The 27,951-nt window shown below is 35.9% G+C and overlaps 1 protein-coding gene across 4 annotated transcripts in view; it reads right to left on the bottom strand.

The window, feature by feature from the left end:
* The window catches only part of LOC134538071 (poly(A) RNA polymerase gld-2 homolog A-like), a 61,124-nt gene extending 33,794 nt beyond the window's left edge, over window positions 1-27,330 (bottom strand). Inside the window, exons 1-10 of one of the 4 annotated variants that reach the window (XM_063379071.1) lie at window positions 26,927-27,330; window positions 25,674-26,032; window positions 18,182-18,358; window positions 17,399-17,665; window positions 16,151-16,214; window positions 15,955-16,056; window positions 11,289-11,457; window positions 9,402-9,545; window positions 4,804-4,932; window positions 1,616-1,793 (exon numbers count right to left, since the gene is read on the bottom strand). In XM_063379071.1, the coding sequence (XP_063235141.1) occupies window positions 1,616-1,793; window positions 4,804-4,932; window positions 9,402-9,545; window positions 11,289-11,457; window positions 15,955-16,056; window positions 16,151-16,214; window positions 17,399-17,665; window positions 18,182-18,358; window positions 25,674-26,026 (1,583 nt within the window). In that variant the 5' untranslated portion in view covers window positions 26,027-26,032; window positions 26,927-27,330. Of the gene's footprint in view, window positions 1-1,615; window positions 1,794-4,803; window positions 4,933-9,401; window positions 9,546-11,288; window positions 11,458-15,954; window positions 16,057-16,150; window positions 16,215-17,398; window positions 17,666-18,181; window positions 18,359-25,673; window positions 26,033-26,593 lie in introns of all 4 variants that reach the window. The other 3 variants (XM_063379083.1, XM_063379081.1, XM_063379062.1) reach the window with 3 other exon arrangements.
* Window positions 27,331-27,951: the final 621 nt, after the last annotated feature.

The following is a 27,951-nucleotide window of genomic DNA, read 5'->3' on the forward strand; positions in this document are numbered from 1 at the left end:
TACGACGCTGTTCCACCTATATGCCAGCGCCCCCGGCTGACGTGATATGGCCACTCACGTAAGGCTGTTCCAAATACCGTTCACCCAATCATCTGCTTGCTTTTGTATTTATCCGGTGTCGCTGTTCCAAGCTGACGTCAGTGCCCCGAGCGGTGTGCGTACGCTTTAAAACTTCGCCTGTTTGTCTTATCTATCCAAACATTATGCCGGAAAGGAAAATAAATGCCATAGTTTTGCGTGTTTTTACAGTATATTTTTGGGTTTAACATTATAACGTGAGCGTGTAAGCTTTTGTTTGCTTTAGCGCATTTATGATGAATGTTCAGTGGCGGCCATGTTGCGGTGTTTGTTTACCATTGACGAGACAAGTCTTTTACCCAGTATTTAAATTTCGCGTTTTAATACAAAATTTCATGTAAAAACGCTGTGTTATGGTGATTTCGCGTAAAAACTGTATTTAACGGTGATTTCGCGTTTATCGTCGTTTAATCGCGATCGCGAAAAGAACACGACGGAAATAAACTTGCAGCAATAAACTCAGAACACAAAGCCAAAAATTTCACGAAAGAAGATTATTCATACAAAGCACGGACTAAACCCATAGACTAAACCAACTGCCGATATCGAATTCACGCACAACTTTCGTGCTTTCGAGAGATTGACACGCAGCACTGGCGACTAATTTATCGCGCGCAGTCGACCAACTGTACCATGTCATCTTTGTTTCGGCTGCTTCTTTGGCGACGTACTACTCTCTTCTGTGTAGTGTGGATAGTTCTATGATGCATAGCATGATGGCAGTCCACAATTGTTTACGTTACGTTAAAATTTGAGCAGAACTCAAGTATTTCACCGCAAAATTGTGTTTATTTTGTACAGTTCCATTTATTTCGTTAATTCGTAATAGAGGAGTTCTGTAAAATCACACGTTATAATTATTTCGTTACAAGAGGGTAAAAACATATGTATTTGTATAGGATTTTGGCGGGACCAAGACGTGATTTAGTTATAAACAGGAATTCGCTATACAGGTGTTCGTAAGGAACAGGTTTTACTATATATGGTTTTATTTTTAGAATAATTTACTTTTTAAAAACAGGAGATTCAGTGTTAATTTTTTATTTATTATGAATTATATTTATTCATAACTTTAGCATACTATTAAACCAGTACTTATAAATTTTGAATATTATATATAGCAATTTTAAATATAATAACTTTTAAAAAGCATGATTATTCGGAACTATAAAAATGAATTGGAAAGTATTTGTGTGTTTAGAAAATGTAACTGTCCTAATGTAAAACTGAGTTATAAAAAACAGTTGCAAATCTTTTCCCAATCTTTTTAATACACACATTCTGGTACAAATTTGCTGCTAAATAAATTACGTTTACTGAAGTATTGTTATTTGAATTCCTTTTTGGTACTAAATGCCAATTTATTTAACAATTTGAGTTGCACTTTGGTGCTTTACGGTGTATTAACTTGCATTTCGGTGCTTTATGGTGTACTGATACATTTTCCGGCGTTATTTCGGTTTGATCGCAATCCACCACATGATCGTGTCCCTTTAGCTACAGGGCACACCCGGCCGCGGCGGGACGAGCCACTCACTCGAACGAGGCGTAGTACTGCAGGAACTCGAGCAGCAGCTGGCCGAGCGGCTGGCGGTTGAGGGTGAAGTAGGGCGGGATGACCTCGTGCACGTCGATGTGCTGCACATCCGAGTGGGGCGAGAACTTTCCCTGGTAGAGGTCGTGCAGGCACGGCAGCACGGAGGGAGTCACCCCACCTGCACACGGCAACACACACCTGTCATGCCTCTGCGTCACTATTTGCTGCCTGCTATTTATTAATTACAAACAATTTTTTCATTATACTTTCACTTTCATTTCACTAATACTTTTTTCCATTAAATACCCAATAACTAGAACACATTTTTGGCAGAATTTCTTGTACAAAGAATTAAAAATAGCCAAAAAAATGTAGACGTGTGTTGTTGCAACTGCATTATACACACGCTTACGCTCATGAGCGCGCACACACAGGCAAGTGAGTGTGTATATACAGGATGACAATATTTTTACTGTAAAGTCACCCTTGAATACGGGTCACACCATATATATATGTTTTCAATACAAGTTTAGTCTTTGTGTTCAGTGTCTCCGCTAATTGGCTCATAAGAAATTCAGCACTGGTGCTGACCCTCGGTCCTTCTTTGTCTCTTTACTACAGGAGGGTGTGTGGCGGTTATAATGTGCCCCTTCTTCCCCTCATATTTATGACCCCTCTAATTCCTGCAACACCTAACAAAAAGAAAGAAAAAGACTGCTATTTTTTATTTCTCTTTCATCTATTGTATTTTATTTTTTACTCATCCCATTCTTATGGAGAGAGAAGGCAGGCAGCTCTTTGTCAGTCCCTTCTATAAAATGTTACTGGCTAAACTTGTGTGGGGCCGGACAAACATAAAAGGTGCACTTTTAAACTTCAACAATGTCTGCAGTTATATCACAGAATGTTCAAATGAAAGCGTGGAAATCTCATGCAAAAACTATGATTGGTAAAGTTGCATCATAGCTACAGCCAATATTATATGGTTTTATTTTGAACCTGATTTCATCATTTAAAACCACACATTTCGTCGTTATTTCGTTATTTAAAAAAAGATGGGTTTTTTAAGCTATTCATGGTACTTACACAATATATTTCACGATTGTGACATAAAAAAATAGCAGTTGGGCCTATTGTGTTGTTTAGAATCACATGTTATCAACATTTTAATGTTCTGGTTAAACATTTTCTCTTAAAAAGTACCATACATGCTCAGCAACCGTCAAAAAATCTGATAATTTGGCACCAAAACAAAAATAATTGGGGAAAAAATGGTAAAACTCACAATAAAAGCTTATAATAAGCCATTATTTAACACACAGCATATATTTTGTGTGGGTTTATAATAATCGTATTAATGTTCGTATAAGAGAAAAAAAATCAGAAACATTTTGCTTAAAAATACGGCAGCAGTAGCTTGTGCAACGTAAATGGAAGCGCGGGAATCTCGTCTAGACAGGCTGGCGGCAGCACAGGCGGCGGATGCATGACGTCATACGGCTTACCTCTCCTTCCCTTGTCCAGACTTCAAGGTTCATTCCTCCCAGGCATACAAACCATCGTGTCTCTCTCCCCCTTCCCCCTCAACGTCCTTTGGCATGTGAAACTGTCAACATCCTTCCTCCCCTTCACAAACTGCGTGCTACGAAAGCCAGGTTTGTATAGTCCATTTCTGGTAAATTGAAAAAAATCTTAAGGGCCTCCGCGACAGCCATTTACCATTAATTGTTTTGATACAATTTGTTTGTTAGTTACACAACATTATTTCTGCTGGAAAATCACTGAAACTTCAAAATTTCTTTAATGGAAAAATTTAGCAGGGCCGTAAAAGTATTCATTTTTACCGCACATTAACTATACTCGCCCTTCCTGCCTGACAACATTCTCGGCAGTGACGCATGACAACTACAGTCGTGTGCCGCGCACAGCCACGAAAAACCTACGCGATTTCCAAACTACACTAGATATCCGACTGGAGTCTGTTTACGAAAAGCTTTTAAAAATTTGTTAATGCCCAACTGGTTCTTTTGATATCGGATCAAGAGGATTTAGAGGAGATATAATGGCTAAAAGGCATGTTTTCGAAGTTTTAGGTGTAAAAAACCCGTTACAAATTTCTTGGAAGTATCAGAGGGAAATGCATTACACCTTTATCTTTATTTTTCCGCCATATAATGTTACGGTCTCCGCTCAAATTTCACAATTATCTGAAGGGAACGAGATGACTGCACGCCAGTTCAGAGCCTTGCACTTAGAGGTTTTACCGTGCTAGAACTACCATTGAGCATCAATCTTATCATCCTGCATAACATACACGCTGACCAGATGGCGCCCTAAAGCTGATTAGAGGAAGCACGTAGAAATGCAAGGCAGGAAATTCTTCCAGCTTATCAACCAGGACCCGGGAAATTCTTGACTATCAAGCTTTTCACATTAAAATATAAGAGACTTGCATTGTGTAATTTCGGTTTTATTTAGCGGTTTTTCTTAAAAATCACTTTTTTCACATTTTCCATATAAATTCGCAGAAAATTTCGCGATTTCGCGATTCACCATATAATCGTAGCCCTACTCATGGCATTACGCACACACACACATGCAGACACACCATGACTCTCTCTCTGGCTGCTTTTTCAGATTTTCCTCTCCTCACTGCACTTACGCAGCAGACATGTCACTTGCTAGTGTCAACCTGATGAGCGGCAGACGTATAAAACTACGCTATTCACGGAGCTTCATACTACTACTGAGATAATTAAACAAATTATACTTATTGTGAATTTATAATAATTAAAAACCAAAATAGGCTTGTTATTTATGAACATATTCAACCACACAAATATAATAATTATTTTTAGCTAAAAGAGAAAAACTCGCATTAGGATAGCACAATGTTTTTTTAAATTTAAAATTCGGCATAAAATGGGGAACCTCTATGTGGGTAAATAAGGTAATCATGTAAGTTCTAAATAAATATTTAATAGAAACTTAAAATATGATCCCATGTTTTGTTTTTAAAAAGTTTGGTACAATGTGCAATTTGAAAAAAAATTTTGTTTTGTTTTATGGTGTAAATATTAGGAGTGTGATACCTATTCGAGGGCATGTCTTATTCTGGTGACAACAGTAAAACTTAGTAACTTAAATAAGCTAATATCCAGTGTTTCCCAGGTTTGAGGTGAACTCACACTGCAGGAAGTGTATGACCATTAGCACGAGCGAGTAGCTGGAGATGGTCATGTTCTTGGCATCGTTGATGTCGTGGTGCTGCGCCCACAGCTTGACGATCAGCACGAGTGGGCGCACTCTCCAGTCCACTGCCGACATGCAACAAGGACTACACAACATCAGACTACCCGTGTCCCCCTCGCCGAGCCGTCAGCACCCAGCCACCACGACACATGCTACCACACGGCACCGCTGGGGTTTCATTTAGTAAGATGGGAACCTGTATAACGAAACATTCTTTTCCTCTCACACCAACATAAAAAACCTAAATAAAAAAAAAACAAGATTTTTTCAAACTATACATACAATGTCAAACTGACAATTATTTTCCTGCACATACCCAATTGGAGCTGTTATCATTTCCATCAATACTATGCAACCTAAACTGCCCATTAAAAATATTAAATTTTAATTAAGTTTAATAAATGATGAAAACATGAATTTGTGTTTAAAAAACAGACTGGTTTTAAGACAAAAAGAAACACATAGGCACTAAAATTTATTTATCACATTTGGTAACTGATATAATGTAAATTTTCTTTTGTTTTCCAGGTTTTGAAAACACTTTCAAATTCTTAAGAATTTTCCCTGTTTGTTGGAGCTTTGTACATATTTTTGGGTGAACTACACTTTTCAGTGCACAGAACTTGAACTGAGAGACAAACACGACGACACCTATATTTCACTTATTTTGTGTAGAGGGTGTAGCAAGGGCCTATGCCCTCCTTGTTAGGTCCCTCCACAAATATAGAGAATTGGTAGATTACTAAATATTACAAAACATGGTTGCTACAGAAATAGAATCTTAGAATTCCCTGACTTTTCCCTGTTTTCCAAAAATTTAAGAGAAAAATTCCCTGACTTTCTTATGAAGTACATACCATAAATATTAACGTGCATATGATTAAATGTAATATAAAAATTACAACATGAGGTAAAATAAGGTTTTTTTATTGTGTTATTTTGACGGCAGAATTGCGAATGTGTTTTTTTCCTTCGACATGGCTGGTGAGAGCTCTTCGGCCCATATTGCTGAGTTGAATACTTTTGTAGCACAAAGTGCAGTACGCAGAATTTATGTTTTTAGCAGAGGGTTTGATATGCTGAAACTGTGACTCCTTGAGCCAATTCTCCTTAAAAGTAGTTTTCTTCGACATCTCTAAGCTAAAAAAAAAGTACATATTAATATTTTCAGGTTAGGTTAAAAAATTGTTTATTAATTCTTAAAAAAATATTACTACACAAATACAAAAACTATTACAAATTCACACCTAGCAATATAACGGGCCTACTTAGAGAATTACAATAGCAGCATTACAACAAGCAATACTCTTACATTCTTACAATGTTAACTAACGCTTCTGGGGAAAAACATGTTCAGTTATGCATCTTTTTTTATACACAATGTAAGTGTCACGCAACAGAACTCACGGATTAAAACGGTTGAAAAAAAAAGTAATTAAAAAAAATAGTTAGAAAAAATGCAAAAACATAAACGCACACAAAAGCCACTTTGTACTAATCTTATTCCACGTGAAAATAGCCTTCAAAAGATAAACGACGCCATGCCCGTTCTGTAGTTCACTGCATGGAATGGAACAAAACACAAAGTCTCAAGGGCAAATCAAAAAGGATCAAAACACGAACAAATGAAGGCCGGGTTCGCTAGTGAACAAACGAGTGCCTGGATTGGCCAGAAGTTATGGTGGGTGGTTGTAACAGCCTATTGCAACGGACAATCGTAGACCAAGTAAAAAAAAGTTGTTGCAGTTGCCGTGCGCCTTAAGCAGCAGCCTTTTAGCGGAGTCATTCGGTAGCGGTACGAGCGCATCAAAACAAAGCTTTGTTTGAATTATAAGCAACTTTAAAATTTCCAGAATTCGTAGAATTTTCCCTGACATTTCCCGGAATTCCCTGACCATTTTAATTTCCCTGACATTTCCCGGTTTTCCCGGTTTTCTAGTCCTGTAGCTTCCATGCAAAACTAAAGTTGGTTTATTAATTAGGGGAAAGAAAAAAAGAAAAATAATATACTGAGCTGATATGAAACACACGCAGCTCACGGGTGAGCAGGCCTCGCTGTGATGTTAGCGTCAACACAGGCATTAGCAGCACAAAACAGAGGTACAGCACTTCGTCGTGAGGCTGGTCGTCTGTTGCGAAAGGAGGGGTAGGAACGAGGATTGTCAACACTGCCACGGGCTCAAGGTTTTAAATATGGCAGCCTGCCCAAAAAAAGGGCTTTTTGGGGAGGCTGAGACGACAGAGCCCCGGCACGTTGCGGTGACTCTTGCAGCCCCATTCCGCCTCATCGAGATTTCAACCGCGACCGCGAGAGAAGAACAGCGAAGGCAAGGAAAACTTAAAAATGGTGTGATAGCGAGGCACTTAGGTTTTTTTTAAGTGTATATGCTAGTCAGTACTAGATAGGCGACAACTTCGGCTCAAGTAATTAATGTAATCAAAATCCAACAGTAAAGTTAACATTGAGCCTTTATTTAACAATCTGATTCACCTCGAAACCCCAGTAGGAAGAGAGAATAGGTAATATCAACAAGGTCAAGGTAGCGACATAAAAAAGCAAAGTGAGCTCTCCAAATCAACTTGAGTGAATTGGCGTACGTATGTGATTTTGAACGATGATAACTTCCAAACAGTTGATTGCATATTCATTATAATTGGTAGGTACTAGGTAGATATGTTTGGCCAATAGAAATTTAAGTTCGTATATGAGCTAAATTGGTATAGATATTGTTGTTATATTATGGGAACGAAAGAAGGGGGGGGGGGGGGGGGGGGAGGGGTTAAAATTTAAAATTGAGTTAATCAGGTCAAGTGCTGGGTATCCTAAGAAATTTCTTTATACATTTTAGTACTGTTTTTTATAGTACACTTTATGTTTTTAGTCATATTTACCCTAAATATAGTCAAAATTTAATTTAGTATGATGCAATTGAAGCAAGATGGGGCTAAAATTTACAGTCAAATAACAATCAGGTTATTAGGTATTATTAAAGACTAAAAAAAATTTAGTTTTATGGGGTATCATTAAAACCTTTTTTTACTACCTAATTAACTTTCACAACTACTCATTAAAATAAAAAATGCTCATTTTAGTACAAAATTCACAAATAGATGTCTTAGAAATTTGTGTCAAATGCTGAACTGTGCTGATGAATACACGCTGAAATAGCATTAACTTTGAAAATTTTTGCACAATCATCTGTGTTTTGTGTTAATTGTGAGAAGTTGTCGATACGAAGGTAAGTATTAGTAATTAGTACGGCATTAATTCACTTCAAACTGTTTCCTTGGTTTGTTCTGATGATAAGTAAAAAGGTACTAAATTTGGTCAGTACTTCCCTTACATAAAAAATGAAACATCACAAGGTCTCAGATCGAGGTGAACTACTAGTTTATTTAAATAAAAATTATTATTTTTTTTTTTTAAAGAAAAATGAATTTTAATTAAATAATTTACCTGGCCCATCTGAAGCATAATGTTATGAATATTTTAGCCATTGCACATGTTTATGTGTTTACGTTTATGTATTAAATATAAAAATTCATCTCAAAATTAAAATTTTAAGTACTCACAGACACAGGTGTTTACAAAAGATGACAGAATAAAACTACAGCTAATTCTTGTCCGCACATCGTTGATACAGAACATTTATTTATGCAAAGTAGTATTTTCACCGTCTAGTTAGTTACATTAGATAGGCATAAAATAATTTTATGATTTGTCAGTTTTTCTTCTGTTGGAAACACATTTGTATTAACTGCACTCGTATTGCAGATGATCAAATTCCACTCCCAGTCCGACCAGCCTTCTTTCAGTATTTCATTATTTCCTGGATCGCTCCAGGCAAATGTGCAGAGAACTTCCCTCGCTACAGGTCAGGGCCTATTCATTCCCAGTCTTGATAAGATGTTGTGAATAATCCCTCACTTTCATCGAAAATCTCAACAAAAAATATTTTCAAGAAATAGGTTTGGGAAGAAATATGGTAAACAAAATGAACTCGTTTGTACAAACTGTGTTGTAAGGTGGAAATTGTTAAACTGAAATATCAAAAATAACGTCAAAACTCAAGTTAATACAACACATAGCACCGGAATGCAAGTTACATAATTCAAATATCACAAGGAATCTTTTAATGTTTCAAATTCAAGGAATATCATTATTTTGAGACAAAAAATTATACCTAAATACATAGGACCAGAAAAATTAATTTAATTTGTTCTATCGTGCATCTTATATTGAATCAATTTTAAACCATAAGTACTCACTAATTTATTTTTATTGTTCTGAAACTATCTGTTTTAGACCAGTTTACCAAAAAAAATTATTTACCATAAAAACGCAGCATTTAAATTTTACCACTATTTGGGTGGAGTAAGTATTAAAAAACAACTTTTATAAAACTAAAAATAAAACAAGAAAATCTTGCCTGTAATTATGATTAATACATATCTACTTGGAACAAACTGCCAAAATTACACTCTCTCCAGGATTGAGTTACTGCGTGGGTGAGCGTGAAGATGTAATACTCACTCTGCGAATAGCAGTAGAGCAGATGTGTGTTGCGAATGCCCACTGCGTTGTTGCAGTTCAAGTCAACCTCCAAGCCTTGGCGGGCATCGCGGAACTTCAGGATGGGCACTTTGGCTTGGATCAGCTCCAGGTTGTTCACGAACTCTGCACCATGGTGAAAACCACAAACACACACTCTCATGCATCAAATGTTACAAACAGACACAGCACTTTCTGGGAGGCATGTTGGGGGGAAACAAAGGTATAAAAGCTCAGATGGGAGCAAGGAGTATCAAGGAAGATATATACATGAAAAAGTTACAGCCAAGCAAAAGACATAGGAGTTGATAGCTTAAGCAGGAGAGAGGGAAGGATGGCTGGACTAAAATTGAAGGCAGAGGGTTGTAGTAAGACGAGGGACACGGAGACACTGTAGTTCTAAGTAGACTACATTTATAATGGAACTACAGTCTTCCAGTTTTATTGGATACAATTATTGAGTGGTAAGTGAAATCATGGCACACATGAAAAATCATCTTGTAACTACACACCACCAGAAATTTTATCACAAAATTTACAGTCCAAAGAAAAATTGCTCTCTTAGTTCAGTATTTAAAATCTTAGCATTATCCCCACAGTGACTGCTCTAAATAGTCTTTTTTTGACATGACAACGTATAATAAATCGATGAACACCGGCTGCACGCACGAAAAAGTGTCCCACTACGGATGTCCCACTACGGATGTGTGCTGTTCGCTCATTGTACGCATGCGTGGCATCTTTCTTCCACTCGATTGGAATAACCATCGATTTGACTTTTCAATCATATTTTCGTCGTTTGAATTATTAATATTATGTAATTTAACGATCGTCCACCGATTATCAGCACAATCGGTACGGTTATTTAAAAGTAATGTTGAAAATTCAAATACGTTTTGAACCAACAATGGTGTTTTACAGTTACACATAATAATTCAAATTACACCCAGGATCTTTTGCAAAACGTTTTAAAAAATATTATAACACATTATAAATAAGTTTGGTGTATTTGGGATGCGCATTTGTTATCAAATCATGTTATAAAAATGAAATAATATTATTCCCCTATTGTGAACAAAATTTTTATAAATGTTTATATAACATCTGAAACTACATTTTCTTAAGAATGGCCTCGTAGGCTTGCGGTTAGCGTAGCTAACTCTTAAATCAAAGGTTGTCGGTTCGAATCCCGGCAACTCCAAATTTTATTTTGTACTTGTAAAATTAAAACTGCGCACGCAACATTTCAAAAGTAATAAATATATTTGAATTAATGAATGCAAATAAAATTAAATTTATTAATTAAATTGCACATTTCATTTCACTCCTTTGTATCCATACAAAATAGTAATAATTCAATAAAAATGATTCAATTTTATTCATAAAAGTATGCAGAGGTAGATTTATTCATACAAAATATAGAAAAATTAAAAAAACTTCTTCCTCAAAGAATATAATATTTTTAATGCCTAAATGGTTTGGTTGCAAAAAACCTATTACGGCTCAGTCTCAGGCCGTATATGATATTTCCTTTTCTTCTGGATCAATAATTTCATCAATGTTTAGTTATGACGTTGTCACGTTAAACTATCGTCCGTAAACCGACTTTACAGATAACCAATTTTTTTAAAAAAAAAAAAAATCACTTTGTTGACTATATCTAAATGATTAATTCCAACCATAGTTCATATAATACTGTCAGGTTATCATAGCTTGTATTTTGCGGTTTTTCGAAACCTATTTTTACCAAAACCAATATGCGAAGACTAATTAATACGAATAAAAAAAAAGTATAATCTGAGAGAACTTGGGAACTGGGCGAGATGAAGATGATTTGTGTGACAGATGTGGTTCGAAGTCTGGACTGACCCAGCCTGCGCAGGCACTTGAGCAGCAGCTCGAGGTGCACGACGGCCTCGTTGCGCTGGTCCATCTCGGCGTGCCGCACCAGCAGACACATGTCCACGTCGCTCCTGTTGCTGCCGAACCCCGAGATGGTGGAGCCCACTAGGTACAGGCCGTAGCGCGGGAACATGTTCTGCACAGCACACACCCCCGGCACGCCTGCACTCCTCCAACTTCACACCTCAAATAATTCTACGTTTTTAGTTTTCATTTTTTTTTCATGAAGGGCTGGGAAGGGGACAGGCAATTTATTAAATTTACTTTTTAGTACACAGTATGTATTATAAGTGTGACTACAAACACAAAAAGGTACCAATAGCCACAAAATTTCATGAGGGATATATGTACATTGACATCATCAGGGGCTTCGCTCCAAAAAGCCAAACATGCCACCAAACCTCACTTCCTGCCGACGTTTGCATGTGTACATGCGTGTGTTAGAACGCTCCGCAAGAGGCGCACTTAAAGACTGTGAATGAAAACCCTTTTACCAGAACGAAGAGTAGTTTGTTAGCACAACCACGTATGCACCGGCAGAGGTACTAAGGCATGTGGCATGTCTAGAGAGTGCACTGACAAAAACTGTTTATGCTAGTAACAGCATGCCCACTTAGAGTGGGCTGGTAGGGATAATTACGTCCATCAAGGGGGAATTGAGACTAGCTTCCATACAGAACACGTCATGGCCTAGGGAGAGCGTCGTTAGCCGGGTTCACATGGTGGCACTCTAGACCGACCCGCGAAGATTTAAAATAGTTCTGTAAAATCCCCCAGAAAGGATCAATATGAAAATATTCTTACCCTTAGTTACAAACCTGATACAAAATATTTCAGTAAGGATACCTAATAGATAGTGCTCATTCCAACAAATACTAGTTTCAAGATTACAGAAAGAACAGTCAGCATATTGTTTTTTTTTTACAAACAAATGTACAGATTAGCAGTTTTATTAGAGATCTAGACAGTACCAATGTAATGTCAGATGGGAGGCACTGTCATATTGTCTTCCTGTGCTTTAACTTCCCTCCTCTTTGATGTCCTGTCGCCATGACTGCCCTCACAAGGCATTTTTCTTAAGTACCAATATGTAAATTCCCCGCCTTTCCTTGCTTTGAATATTTTAATGCTATAAATTAACTTTTTGTTAGTTGTCTTGTTAAGTAAAGTTATTAATTGCATTCCATGATATGTACTCACATAACACAGTCTAATCTTAAGAATATTTATTAAATTTTTAAGAATTTACAAGGTTTAACGACTCTTTAGGGTACCCAAGGCACATTAGTGATAGTGTTACTACTTAAACGAAAAACTAAGATTTTGTAACTACAGTGGAATCTCAGTACTAAGTACTTACAGGGACCTCAAGTTTTTGTACTTAGTACTGAAAGTACTTAGTACTGAAACATACATACATATCATCTTTACAAAGAGAAAAAAAAAAAAATTAAAAAATACAAAAATAGCGATATTGTAAGATACATTATTTTTTAGCCAACATCTGACTTCAGTTTAAACATTGGTGTGTATGTATAATTTAAGTTTAGTTACTTTTAAAAAATGTGTTATTTCAGTTTGTTTTTGAGCTTGAATGATGCTCTGTTGAACTAAATGTTCTATCTCATATTATGTCTTCGCAACTGCGACTTGCTTTTTTCCTTTGTCTAGTTCTCTGAGTATTTCCACTTTTTCCTTAAGCGTGAATTGCTTTCGTTTCTTTTTATCTCCATTTATCTCATTTTGCAGCACAAATACAATGCGGTGTCTAAATAACGTAACCTGAAAATAAACTCAACAATAACAATAAAATATCCCGGCACAGACGTCAAACAGTATATTAGCGTAGCATAACACTATTGTCTAAATAATTAATACTACTCTCAAAATTCCATGTTTCGATGTATCGAATGGTGTTGTGTTGCTCACGTCGCATACTACGTATGGTATAATCTATGGTAGTGCGCGCAACTGTTTGTAACTTTGTTTTCAGGGTTTAGAGGTTAGATAATACGTTGTGGTGGTATTTGTGTATGTTTGTTCTACAACATTAATCATTTAGCTGGAAATTTATTTACCAGTTTAAGTAAATTTTGGTGTAGTAATGCCACGCTACGAGTAGAATTTATACGTTATAGTGAAAATATGATACTTTAAACTGAAACCATTTTGCATGGTGAAGATACGATTTTTGGCGGGGACTTAAAAAAAATACGTTAAAGTGAAATATACTTTATAATGAGGTACGTTGTACCGGTATTCTACTGTACTTGATAAAGTGTACTATATTGGCTCGTGGCTTTAGCACACGTCACGTGGACAACCTTTGCAAACAATTTTCTTTCTATATAATTCTACACACATTATTATTTTGTTCATCTGTTCTAATATTATTTTGTTTTAAAAATATATAATTGGATAAAAAAGATCGAGTAACCACTTATTTACTTAAATATTGTAACTAACTTTCTACATGACTGAGTTTAAAATCCTACATGAAGTACAGTAGACGCAACATAACTCCGAGCCTGGGTGACGGTTAGTAAATTGTTGTGTGTATGTGAGTACCGACATTGGAGAAGGCAGACGAGGCGCAACAAGGAGCGATAATGCGTAACTTGATAACAGGGGCTACACGCTACTGCACAGAGTGAAAACTTAAGTCCTTCGGTGAAATCCGACGAATACGTTCGTTAACACATCCGTGGTACTTACTAAACGTTTCCGTTTACAGTATGGATCTGAGGTTTGTGTGCATGTAGTGTATCACTTTTGTTCAGAGCCAGTGTTACATATGTAGTGCAGTTCTTCAGTAAATTACAACTTTATACATAAAATGCCTCCAGTGTTGTCAAAAGTTAAGAGTAAAAAACTGCACTTGCAGGCACGGGAAATTGTCTATAACATTCTGCAGTTTATGGAAAATGAAGTGCGATTGCAGGAAATTTTCATTTCATTAGAGAAAGCACAGCTGAGAACAGCTAAGGCGATGGGTGTGTCTCGCACGACTTTACAAACAATTAAAAGGGAGGCTAAGAGGAATGAAGCTGGTGAAGGAACATCTGTCAAGACGCCCAACAAGAAGCGAAATAAAACATGTAAACACGAACTTGACACCTTTGATGAAGTTGTGGTACGACGTACAGTGTACAATTTTTACTTACTTGAAAAACGTGTGCCGACTGTCGAAACTGTACGACGTAAACTAAAGAATGACATAAATTACCAAGGTAGCAATACAACCTTAAGGACGACTTTGAAGAAGCTAGGATTCAGGTGGCAGAAAACCAAATCGCAGCGTTTACTTTTTATAGAAAAATCAGATATTCGGCAAAAAACGTATAGAATATCTCAAGAGTATGCGTCAATATAGAAACGATGAACGCACAATTATATACATGGATGTGTCATACATATTGTCGTCTCATGTAAAAAATAAAATGTGGAGTGACATGTCCTCAAATGGTTTACTAGTGACTGTCGCGAAGGGTCAAAGATTAATAATGATTCACACAGGTGGCGAAAAAGGTTTTATCCCAAATGCTCTTGCAATTTGGAAGTCGCACCAGGCAACCGGGGATTATCACAAAAACATGAATAAAGATAATTATGAAAAATGGTTCACCGAACAATTAATACCAAATCTTCCACCAAACAGTGTTGTTGTGATAGATAATGCTCCATATCACAATGTAAAACTAATAAAATGCCTACCTCGAGCTCGAAAAAATTGGAAATGCAGCAGTGGTTAAGTAAGGTGAATATTTCCTTTACTAGCAACATGCTCAAACCAAACTTGTATAACCTCATAAAGAAGCACAAACCTTCACAAGTGCAGTACTCGGCAGACAGACTATTGGTAAATAGTGGCCACACATTACTTCGTCTGCCCCCTTATCATCCGGATTTGAATCCGATAGAAAGCATATGGGCTAAAGTTAAAGGAGAAGTCGCTACAAAAAATGTTACTTGCAAATTGGCAAATGTAAAAAAACTTTGCGAGGAGATATTTTACAGAATGGGTTCAAAAGATAGGATACCGATTTGCAATCACGTCAAGACACTCGAGAACGAATACTGGGATAAGGATGTGCGTTTTGAGATTGAAATTGATAAAGTGATTGTTCAGTTAGGTGATGCAAACAGTGACAGCAGTGACGTTTACACATCAGACTCTTCGGATGGAACAGTCAGTGGCGTTGAAGAACTGAGGTAGTGCTTGGAACGTCAATGGTAAGTGGTCAATGTTTTCTGCTTTTCTCTACCTGCTGTGAAAGGTCGCCGTATCTGCTTATACCCCCTCCTCATCCACCCGACCCCCCACACGTGTTGCAGTCAACACTCCTCATGTGTGACGTAGCTCATGCTCGGAGTTATATTGCGCCTAGTGTATGTATGACTACTCAGTATTTAATAATTTAATATATAATAAAACTCACGCAAAAACTTTTTAAGTTCAAATACTTTTTAAACTGATGTGTTTACTAATATAGTATAACACTCTTAATAAAATTTCCTGCATAATAAGCTTAAAATAATTAGCACTTAACCTATAAACACATACCTACAAATTTACTCTTCCAATAAGTTTTCACTATTAATAAGTCTATATTTACAGGGTTTTACTGTATACCTTTATGAAAGAAAAGAGGCCTTTCCAGAGACCGATTTTTCTTCTGTATGTTTCGTTGCTTTGCTGATTCGTAATGAACTTCTTCCACACTTCTGCAGACAGCTGCAGAGAGAGAGAGAGGGATACAGAGAAGTGTTAACTGCAGCTGGTCCAGCGAGGACATACACCCAACACCCACAATCTCAGAAATACTCACAGCATCCCATTCGCCACCTTTGATAAGATCACCCGGCACATCCTTGATCTCCAGCATCTGGCTCCTGAAGGACAAACAAACCATATACCTACGCTACAGCAAGTTCAGCTGCACTCATTATCTGGGGTTCCATTCCCAGCCAAGTCGTACGTGGGAAAAGTAACGGACGTTACAGTAAGCCAAGCTTCTTTGGGGTACTCCCAGCTCCCACCATCACAGCACTATCTCCTGCTTCACTACTAATCCACCCGTTAAGGGCACTGATGAGATGTCAAACTCATTAATATATTCAATCTGTGGCAAAAGTGAATAAAAATCACAATAATTAATAGCAATTTTTGCAAAACAAAAATACATTTTACCACCTAGGAAGATCCTTGCATATTTGAAACCATCCTGAAGGAAAAATATTTGAAAGAATAACATAAACAATATTGATATAATGTTGTTATATTCAAATTTAAGTTATCTTTGCAAAAATCTTATCCAAATTATAACTTTTTTTTTTAGTTTGGTCAATAGTGTTAATGACTAAACTTTATATTATATGCTTAAATAATCCTTTATTACAAGACAACTTTCCTGGAAGAAACGTCCCTCTAAACGATGAATGATACTAACAGAACCATCAAAGCAAATAAGGTAGGTACTAAACTGTCCTTACAAAACGTCCAAGCAGCCTAGAATCCTCCCCCCCTCACCCAATTACCCCTCAACGATAAATATAACCTACATCTGTTAGGTCTCAAATCTATATGGACTGTTATAAAAGTTATAAAAAATACTTAAAATCCCCTTTAAAGTTTAAAGTTATGATACATTTCCATACCACATATTTTCATTTGCCAAGATGTTTGGCATAGGCAATAAACAAACAATGTCTACTGCACTTAAGAAACACAGTTACTTTCGGTTAAATATTTATGTCACATGCCAATCAGAGGAATAAAGAATTTTATGAAATTTTATCAACATGTTTTTCTGCAACTTTTAAACTGTCACCCAGGTCGTTGGATGAGGTGTTATCAAAAAATGAAAAGAATTGATTGGCATAAAATCACTAGTTGGGTACCTAAAAAGATGTATCATTTTCTCATTTCTTTATTGTGCATTTTCCCACACGAATAGAGCAAATAAACGACGATAAAAAGACACAGTGCTGGGACATGGTTCGAGGGAGACCGGCCCTAATGCTTGCGTGCTGTCTGCCGAGGACTGACCCGCAGGCGGCCAGGAGCTGCTCCTTACCGGTAGAGGGAGGGTGCCCAGTGGCGCCCATTCTGGTAGCGTCGCTTGTTGGGGCCGGGATAGATGTGGTCGTGGGCGCCGTTCCGGTGCTGGCCGTAGACGGGGATGCCGTACACGACGTGAGTGGGCGCCACCTGGTGGTGGCTGTAGAAGGTTTGGGGTGGCGGCAGTGGTGGGGGAGGGTGGGGGGGCACCGTCACCAGCTGGCATCCACCCCCGGCTGCGAACGTGGTGGACCCTGTCTTGGCGGGGACCTCGGTGCTGCGCCTGCCACACACGCCACGCTCACAGTCAACTGTCTCCTTGAGGCTTGCGCAGTCCTTGCTACTCGCTCGGATTCCACGCTCACCAGAGTCTTGCGTGAGAACGAGGAGCTCGCTTTATCAGACATGAAGGAATAGCTGTTACTCTGAGATGAGACGTGCTTGATTAGGTCAGTGGCAATCACTTTTAACTGTATTTGTAACTTGGCATTTACTGAAGGGATCAAGAATTTATACGTTATAACCGGGTAAAATAATAATGAAAATAAAATTTGAGGACCAAATGAAGATAATGTTACAACAAAGTTGCTTAGTAAAAGTTGTAACATGCAAAATTATAAATACTTGCTTTGAAAAGATTTTTAACGTAAATTTTAATAGTTTCATATCACACATGTGCATCTGAGATTATTCATTCAAGTAAAATTACTGGCAAACATCCCCAGTATCCACCAAAATATTTGCACTCATTTCACGGATATACTATATGTAAATGGTCCAACTACAAAAATTCACATACTTGATTCCTTTGGATACATCGATGATGGAGTTGCTACCCGGGGAATCCACGTTCTCTTCCGTTGAGAACTGGTCGCCCTGGTGGTGGTTTATTGGTGTTGGCGATCGTGACGAGAACCCAGAATCCGAGCTGTAAGTGTCTGTCATGGCGCTGTCCTGCACTGTGCAGCGCGGAGGCCTGTCAGAACACATGGAATAAAGTGATCAGTCATTGAGAGATTATATCCAATACAGTGTGCCAATTAAATAATTTAATGTACCCATATAACCAAATGTGTCGCTTGGTTCCTGTTACAACTAAGGCGATGACAGTATAATAGTGACGCGATCAATAGTTAATGTGGACTGCAGCACCCTCGGATGAACAATATCTCAGATAATACAAGTCGTATAAGAAAACAGTCTTGGTTTTCACTTGGCCAGTAGTATAATTGTTTGGGGTGTTGTTTTCCTTAATTTTTTTGGTGTAAATTCTTTCACAACACTCCATGATTTACCCAACTAGTAAATGGAATCTTTGAGATTAATTTTCGTTTGGCTTTCGAAAACAGTAAGATCATTTTCTCGGTGCTCTAGCAAATGTTTGAACATTCTTTGCGGTAATGGCGTTTTAGCTCAGCTCATACATTACACGCGGTTGTTCGACTCTCTATTGTATTTTCAAACTGCAATAAAATTCTATTTCAAACCAACAGTAACATACAAAATCAAGCCTTATGCATATACTGCAATATTTTATTGTGACAATCATGTCTGAACAGGAATGGTAAAAACAAGAAAACTCATAAACATTGAATTAATGTTACTACTGTCACCCCTACTTCTGTCTATTTATTCTCTCTTTATCTACACACACTAATAAACTACTAAAGCTGAAAACATTAGTGTTTTTTTTTACACATAGCTCTTCAGGAGGGAACACAAGTCTTGATCCGTGACATCAGCCAACCGAATACTGCCCCACACGCCCAACAGAAGTTGTGGTGCTGCCCTTCAGTCCCGATTTCGCTCCTAGCGAACATCATATAAAGTGACAGGAGTTTTTGCGAGGGAAGTACTTTGCTGACAATGAATAGCTATAGCAAATGTTAACAGCATTTTTCAAAGGACTTAAAACAGATCTGTACAGCAAGACTATAACAAAACATTTTTTTTTTACTCCAGGTATTCCTGGATGTACAGAAAAAATAAACTAAAGCTACCTTTTCACTGCTCACAAAATGCGTTCTGAAGAAAACTTGTCTCTTCATATCTGATAAAAATTCAGCATACCTACTAGCATAAATGTATCACTATTCTAAATTGATATCATAAACTATACATGACAGTTATTGTTTTGAAGGGGCATATAACTGTAAGAAAAATGTCCAAACGTTACAATACTATTTTAACTGTCCACCAAAAATTTTTAGAACCTGCTCAGTAATATCGAAATTTGGATGGGAATATATTTTTTTTGTAACATTATAAAACTATCACACACTGGTATTTTAAATAAAATCACAAATAATGATCATTCATGCATAAAAATCAGAACATAAAATATAACAATTAAGATACTGATAAAAAGTTAATTTAAATTAAATTAATGTCATTAAAACTGTAATTTTATGAATTTTATTTACAAACATAAAAAAGGGTACAATTTGCACATTTCCTTGAATGAGCTTGCTTAGAATACAACTAGGACTATTTTCTAAAATAGCATTTTCATTTTTTTAAAAGAAAAATTGTTTAACCTAACCTATTGAAAATGCTGTTGCTAACAAAAAATTATTTATTATTTACACATTTAGTTTTTCACAGCTGGTTTGTCAGAAACCATCTAAACGTGCAGGAATGGAAACTAAAAGAAAAAAGAAGGTAGTTGAAATAGGTTCTTTACATAAGTTTACAATAAATGATCCCAGGATCAGGAATGAAATGCAGGCAGTTGTTTTCTTGACTGACATTCTAACGTGCATTAAGTGCGGACCATAAATCTTGCCATCTAGGTCACATAGTTCTATGAACATGAGTTGTTCGGTGCAAGTAGTCACAACTAAAATAATGTGCAAAGCAATATCTCACACATCCAATGTCCTAAAAACATTTACCAACATATTGATGCTGCAGCATGAATTTATTAAAAACAACACAGAAAACATTTTTCTTGTCAATGAGTTTCATTGAGTTCAACCATCAAAAATGTAGGCATCATTTCATTGCATGAAACTCAAGTCACCAAGCCATAGGAAACATTCATCATGGTTCACCATTCTTCCTTTATGTAACCTTTCAGCTTCGAATATCATGTAATATATCAATGGTTTCCAGCTTTATTTCAGAAAGCTACACGCTAGTTGTTTTAAATAAACAAACATACATTAACACTCTCTCAAGCTCATTATTACCATTCATGCAAGATTGTGACTGCTTATTTTGTGCACAAATAAGTAACTAATCTCTGAAGTACTTAGTATTGTTTGGTTTTAATTCTATTGGGTACCAGGCATAGATAAAGAAGTACTAACAAGTTAGTCAAATTCATCTCTCTCAAAATAGCCCCATACCTTTATATCAATAATTCCCTTGAAAGAAAGCCATTTCTTTAACCATTATGTACTTGTACTAATATATTTGCTTCATTTTATTATTTGTCTTAGCCATTATTTTCTATGAATTATTTTGGTATGTTTCCTATAGTTACACTGGGCTGTATTGCCACTGCGCACTAACTATCAACATCTTAAGAACACACATAGTATCAAAAATTTACATCCATGTAACATAAAGCTGGACACAGCCAATCCAAAAAAAAATTTCAGCTATCCTAAAATATCTTGGTGTCATAGATGAGATGTAAATACAAGAATATGTACTAATATAAGAAACACAATATACAAAATTATGAACTGCAACTGTAGAGGAACATGATCACAGACAAACAAAACAAATAACTCTAAAAACACCAGCAATATTATATTGTTAGATTAGTTCACTATAATGCCTATTCATATTATGTATACTGTAGATCTCTTTGCTAGTAAAGTATATTATTTTGTTTGTAGGCTGAAAACAAAACAGTCCTAACTGATGGGTTTTCATCAACTTGTTTACTGTAGCAGTGTACATATAAACATTACCAGATATTTGACAACTTAAGGACATTTGTTTTTGAGCATAGAACAAATAATAACTGATTGAAACTTTACTTTAAGCCATAGACAATTCAGTTAAAAAAATTGTATTGCAGATGATTTTTTCATGCAAGCACTTTCACTATGTAAATAATTATTTTTTGTTTTACCTATACTTACCTAAAATAGTTTTAATTTCGTGTTTAGAGATAATTAACAAAAAAAACTATTTTTCAAGAGAAAATGTCAGAAAACATGAATGACAATCTGAGGCTCTAACACGTAACAAAACAAATCACTATTTTGCATGTGTATCAAACTGTATATTTTATCAAAAAGTGCAAGTAAGTTTTTGTAAATTAAGTACCTAATTAATGATCAAAATACATATTACTGTGTAGTTGTAATATTATGCAACCACTCCAGTAATTAAAAAAAAATAATTTAATACAGGAGCCACATTCCAACCACACTAATTTCAGGTTTAGGTATTTTATCTGATTGTATGCAATAGAAAACTGAAACGTAAAGAGACTTTTTAAATCAGCAATCCTCAAAGATGTACTCACAATAAAATAAGTAAAAAGGGTCTACAACAAAAATCAACAGTACACAAACACTATTAATTCATGGTGTCATAGCTAAATTTAACGCACTAACTTATCATGCTAAAAAAACTTCTTCAAAGTATATATAAAAAAAACTGCAGAGAAAAAATTATGATCTTGAGTTTTTTTAATTGTTTTCTTTCATGCGGTACAGATTTCTCTACCATAAACCCACAATCACCAACAGTTATATTCGTTACTATAAACCACATTATATAAAAACATTCTGACTAAGTGACCATTTCCTGAATTCTAATGAGCGTGGAAACCCTACAGATGCAGCACACGACGAAGTATCTTCAGTGTTAGCTTGAGTCCTTGCTCCGAACAGTCTCCCCAGCAAGGGCATATACTCAGGGCCATCGAGTGAAACAAGGTACCAGGGGAAAATAATCTTGTTGGGCTTGTTGGTCACAAATTTTCAAACCCCATAATTTAAATAATCTAAAGACTGTAATGTTACTGTGGCCATAACTGTAAAAATGATATTCACGTTATTACACTATTTGTAAGTTTTACTGTGAATTCTTATAACAATAAACTTGTAATTTTTGCTCTAGGATAAACCCAAGAATTAAAAAAATTTGGAACCTAACTTCACCCCCCTCCCCCCGACACAACTCCTGCAGAGAATGAAGGACACAATGGTTTGCACCCACCCTCTGCCACGACTAGTGACTTAGGTGCTTCCATCATCTAATGATAATTTATTGTATTTGGTGTTCCCCTCGACGGAGGTAAAAAATAGAAAGTTCCAGGTTTGCGACATGAACAATTCAAACTAGACTGCAAAGAGCTGTGGGAACGAGAGACCTGTAAATAGGACCCAAAGCCACCTTTTAAGGTTTGTAATGCTAGGTACTTTTGCCAACACTCCTAGCCCATGTGGATTACTAGTTTTAATTGTATGGAATCCATGTTATTGGCTTACCAAAAAATTAATGACAAATATTATCGCTTTTGGATAATGTTGCAAATGGAAAAAAAAAAAAGCAAGGCATGTTTTTTTTTTAGAAAAAAACTTTGGCCCTAGTTTTTTTCACTTTTCAGGTTTTTTTTTTTTCATTTTAAAAATAACTTACTTATTATCCTTTCTAATAGTCAATGAGACATTAATTAAATATTTAAACATAACTTTATGTGTGATATAAAGTTTAGACTAAGTAGGGACGTGTTGTTTTATTTATAAAAAAAAAAAAAAAAAAAAAAAAAAAAAAAAAAAAGTAATTCTCGAGAAACACACTAATGCATTGTTTGGTATAGTTTTACTGTTTCACAGCACAGAAAACAAAGCAAATAGAATAAGAGTAAGTTCAAATACTATAATTAAATGTTATATAATGGAAAAAAAAAAAAATCTTTCCGCCAAATGTCTTAAAAATGATAAGAATTCTATCCAAAATGGATTTCTACTATTCTAAGTGACGAATTACTTGCATTAATAGCCCTTGCCAGTAATTCATTTGCTTTTTCCTGATCTGGTACACTAATTCTGTCAATGAAAGTTTTTAGTTGTGTTTGTCTTTCGGTTGATGTGTTTACATTGTACAAACTTACTGGACTTTGTAACGAAGATGCAAGACTTTGTTGTGAAAGGCAGTAGGAATCTTGATGGTCTGTAACTTCTCCTGAAGACAATGTAATGTACTTGTCTCTCACCGAGTTGGGACATTTTTTGCAAATATTAATATGTATGGTCATACGGGAACCAGATTTTGAAAGTTCGTAAGAACAAAATGTGCATTTAACACAATCTAATTTACCACCTTTTGATGGAATACTGGTACATAATTCACTCACAGCTGCTTTTTCCTGCCAGAACCAGGCCTAAATGGCATTTTGTCAAATTTACCTCTGAAAACTGTTTTCGTAAAATATAACAAAACAGCACTGTCGAGTTTCACACGTAAACAATATTGGCCTTGGACGTCATCTCATAAGCCAGTGGGCCGCAATCTGCAATTGCAAGTCGTTAAAAGCAACAGTTGTTTGCAGAGCATAAAACAATTTTAATATATTACTTAGCTGTGTGACTCATACAATGTTGATATTAAAATATACTGCCAAAAAACCAAATTGAACAAATATTAATCAATGCAAGCTTAACGGAATATTTTTTTCCTGTTTTGGCGAATTAGTGCATTACCTTTTAGAAATTGATGATGAGTCTTTTGTGTAACCAAGTAAGGTTATTTTAAGCACAGTAAATATGCATATTACATTTATGTAGCCTACTGTTAAATACGAAAAGAAATATGTGGGTGACTCATAAATTACGGTAACTTTATTTTTGTTACTAATGAGCCTGTGAATTGCAAATTATCAGGTCATGACTGTAGCCAAGAAGTGAGGTTAAGTGCTGTTAAACCTGTAAGATGGGTAGTCGGCAGTTTTTTAAAAAAAAACAAAAAAACTATGGTATGTTCAACAAACATCAGTTTTTACGGTTATTTCTTTAACTGTAGCTCATACTTTACAGTTAATCTTTATTGTGTCTATGAAAAAAAAAAACATTTTGGGTTATTTTTGTGTGAAATAAAACAGGGTTTTTTTATATATAAAAAAAAACATTCTTTGAAAATTTTTTAAAAATGGAGATAAATTCTGAAGAAGGTATTTCTGAGTACTCCTCATTATGGGTATGATGCTGTAAACCCGCAATGGAATATTGCAGTACCTGGGAGATATTATTTTCTAGTGTGTTGTTAATATTTTTGTACGATTGTCACCATATTTACAATGGTATATGTTTGTGTTACTGTAAATTTTGTTGGGCACAATTGTGTAAACTGAGCGAAATAACACAAAAGTACTTAAATTTTTAATTATATAGGCCTATTCTATGATAAGTTATTTTCAAATAGTCTTTTTGGCCGTTATTAAAGTTAAAGATTTGGTTAGGTAGATTCAGAAACTTTAAAATTCTTATATAAAAATGTTAGCAACCGTAATATATATATATATATATTAGCATGACTTTTAGTAGCGCGCAGTGAAGTTTGGATGTGTAAGGACGGATTAACGTCATAATTTTTTACAAACATATTAATTATTGAGGCTTCGTCAAAATAGAAACATTTTAATTCCTAGTCTACAGATTGAGATACTAACTTGAGCACTTTCTTTTTCTTCTGCCCTTTACTGGCAGATAGTAATTAAATCACATTTATGCCACTTTTTAACTGGGTCACTTTTAGCAGTATACCGACAATATATGTATTTTTTGTGTGTACAAGATAATTAATAAAGTAAAAGGTTTAGTTATGAAAGGTCCTTGACATTAAAAAAAAGTATTAAGAACTTACGACTTACTTTGGATGTGTTTGGAGGGGTTCGAGGAAGTGAATGTTTGTTGCCAAGTAAGTTTGTTATGTTGGTTTCATTGTGAGTGGTCATGAATGCTCAGAGCTGAAATTTTTTTAAAAATATAATGATAATTTGTGTAATTTTATTAAATTTAGCAATTAAAATAATTTTTATGTCAATATTTTCCTAGTTATAATGATTCTATCTCATAATTTGTTTTGTCACAATCCTTCCCCACTACTGGGCGTTTCAAAAAAGAAACCAGTAGAAATAATATAAAAAAAATTGTTTTGAGGGAAAAGTAGACAGTTAATAGAGCTCAAAAGATAACATTTTCGGGACATTTTTTTCACAGAAAACCCATGACTCTACACATTTACCACTGTATCTGTTTACTACAAAACTACATTAAGGTAAGAAGCAGTACTACAAAACTGGGTACTCTTCGTTGTGGACTCACCTGGACATGTTTTTGTTGTTCCAGAAATTGTTTTTCTTGCCGCCCTGGTTGTTGTGGTGTTGCCGGAATGCCGGATGGCTTGGCGGGGGCATAAAGGGGGGCACACTGCAGTTAAAGTTGCTGCCCCGGTCCCTCCAGCTGCCCCTTGTCTCTTGGCTCTGGTTCTCGAAGCTTCGGTTGCGTATGGGTGGCATTTTAATGGCCACCAAGTGCACAAAGTCTATTGTCGGCAAAGAACTGCTGCCGAAGATGTTGTGATGAATGTTGTGACAGTCAATCGTATTCTGCTGCTGTAGGTTATGGTGCCCCGTCAGATGTGAATACGTGTAAGGTTGAAACATCGCATGATACATCGCCTTCTAGAGAAGTTCAGTAGGGGAAAAAAAAAATTGCATATTTTCAATAAATATGTATTTTTTCTAGCATAACCGATAAAATATTTATTCTAGTCATTAAGTATAGGTATTGTATTACCTATTAATATTATGAAAAATTTACCAAATAAATACACAGACCATATAAATAAATGTCAAAATTCATTATGTATTAACACCAAATCTTAATTACAAAGTACAAAATGGGTATGAGTACCCTAAGTAATAATTGAACCAATTCTAGTGGGCATTTCAGTCCACAGTTCATATTTTATCACGCACGTATTTTCTTTATTTAATGAAGGAAAAAAAAAAAACATACAAATAATGTAATTTTCACAATTAAAACTTGAGGGGAAATCAAGAGCATCATGAAAAATTCTTTAGCAATAGTTAAATCTAGAATCAACGAAATTGCTCTTATTTTTACTAACCACTACATAATTTTATGTGATACAAACCATGAAGAATACATTACAGTTGACACTTGGTTACAAATGGTGGTTGTCAACTTAAATAGTAAGAGCCGTAGCAAAATAATCTTACCGGGTATGATCAATCAAAACGAATCAATGTTGCATCTAAATGCAAGACAAATATCATTGCCAAATACATTAATAAAAATCACTCACTAAATCGCAAAACCGAACAAAAATATTTTGTACTCCCAAATAAATAGTTTCTTCATCTCTACGTATTCGGTAATACAATAGTACAAAAATGTAATAAATACGTACAAATCACAGTTAAAATTTACATACATTCAGGACAGATCTTTTTATTTATAACAGAGTTCTTCACAAAAAGGGCTAAGTTCATTCAGTACGCTAGTAAGAAAAAATATGACGTGCAGCGGCTGTCACATGAGAATAAACTTACCTCGCCATTTTCAGCAGAAGGCAGCTCTACTAACAAAACAAGTGAGTACTATGCAAGAGAACAAACCTCTGAAATGGGAATATATTTTTTTCTCAACTCAAGATATTAGAAAAAGCACTAATTACTTTTATTTAAATATGAAATGTCAGTCTTATATAAAATATAAGCCAGGTTGCTTAAGGACAGTTTCACCAAAACCGTTTACGATTTTAAACTATAGTCAAACATTAAGCCATTGTTTAATTACAAATTAAATTTCTCCAAACGGTTTTAGTGGTTTAAAATAGATAACATTTATTTAACGTTCAAAGAACAGATTTGGGCGTTTTTAACTTCTTAACCATTGTTTACCACACAGAAAAATTGCCGCACAATAGTGTCAATTGATATTTGACAACGAAAACAAAACATAAAAATCCTCAATTTTTAAGCAAGAAAACTTTGTTAGAATAATTGTGATGAGAACGATTTAAATACTTGTTTTTATCTAAGCAAAGAGTAGGCTAAAGGAAAGTGAATTCCTGTTTGCGTTTAAATCAAACAAATGTAACATATATAATTTTTGTGGAGCAATATTTTCAAATATACAGTTTTGTATTGTCGTCGTCCCTCCGAAGGCCATAAAGCCCGGCTTCCACCCGCCAGTATTAAACCCCGCTAATGGAACGCACCCCTAGCCCGTGTCACATGAGTCAAGCGAGCCGTCGACGCCGGTGAGTCCCTTCACAGATTACGTCCGCTGACCACGCAATTCACAGCCCTGGCCGATTCCAGCAAACTCTCTTTCGCTAAGACCGCCGTGCATACGCCTGCCGGCTGCAACCTCATGTAAGTGTAAAGTGTAATTTAGGATCACGCTCACTCGGCCCTCTTAAGACAGTTAACTTTCGGTGCTGGCTGTCTCCAGAGCACTAGCGACTGCGCCCCCGCGAGACTGGTGCGGCAAATTCACAGTGTTATGTAGTGTCCTATTTTTTTCTGTAATCAGCGTTACAGCGTAACTGTAGAACGGCTCAGATGCCGCA

Source organism: Bacillus rossius, chromosome 1 (genome assembly GCF_032445375.1).
Source record: "Bacillus rossius redtenbacheri isolate Brsri chromosome 1, Brsri_v3, whole genome shotgun sequence".
Classification (NCBI taxonomy): Eukaryota; Metazoa; Arthropoda; class Insecta; order Phasmatodea; family Bacillidae; genus Bacillus; species Bacillus rossius.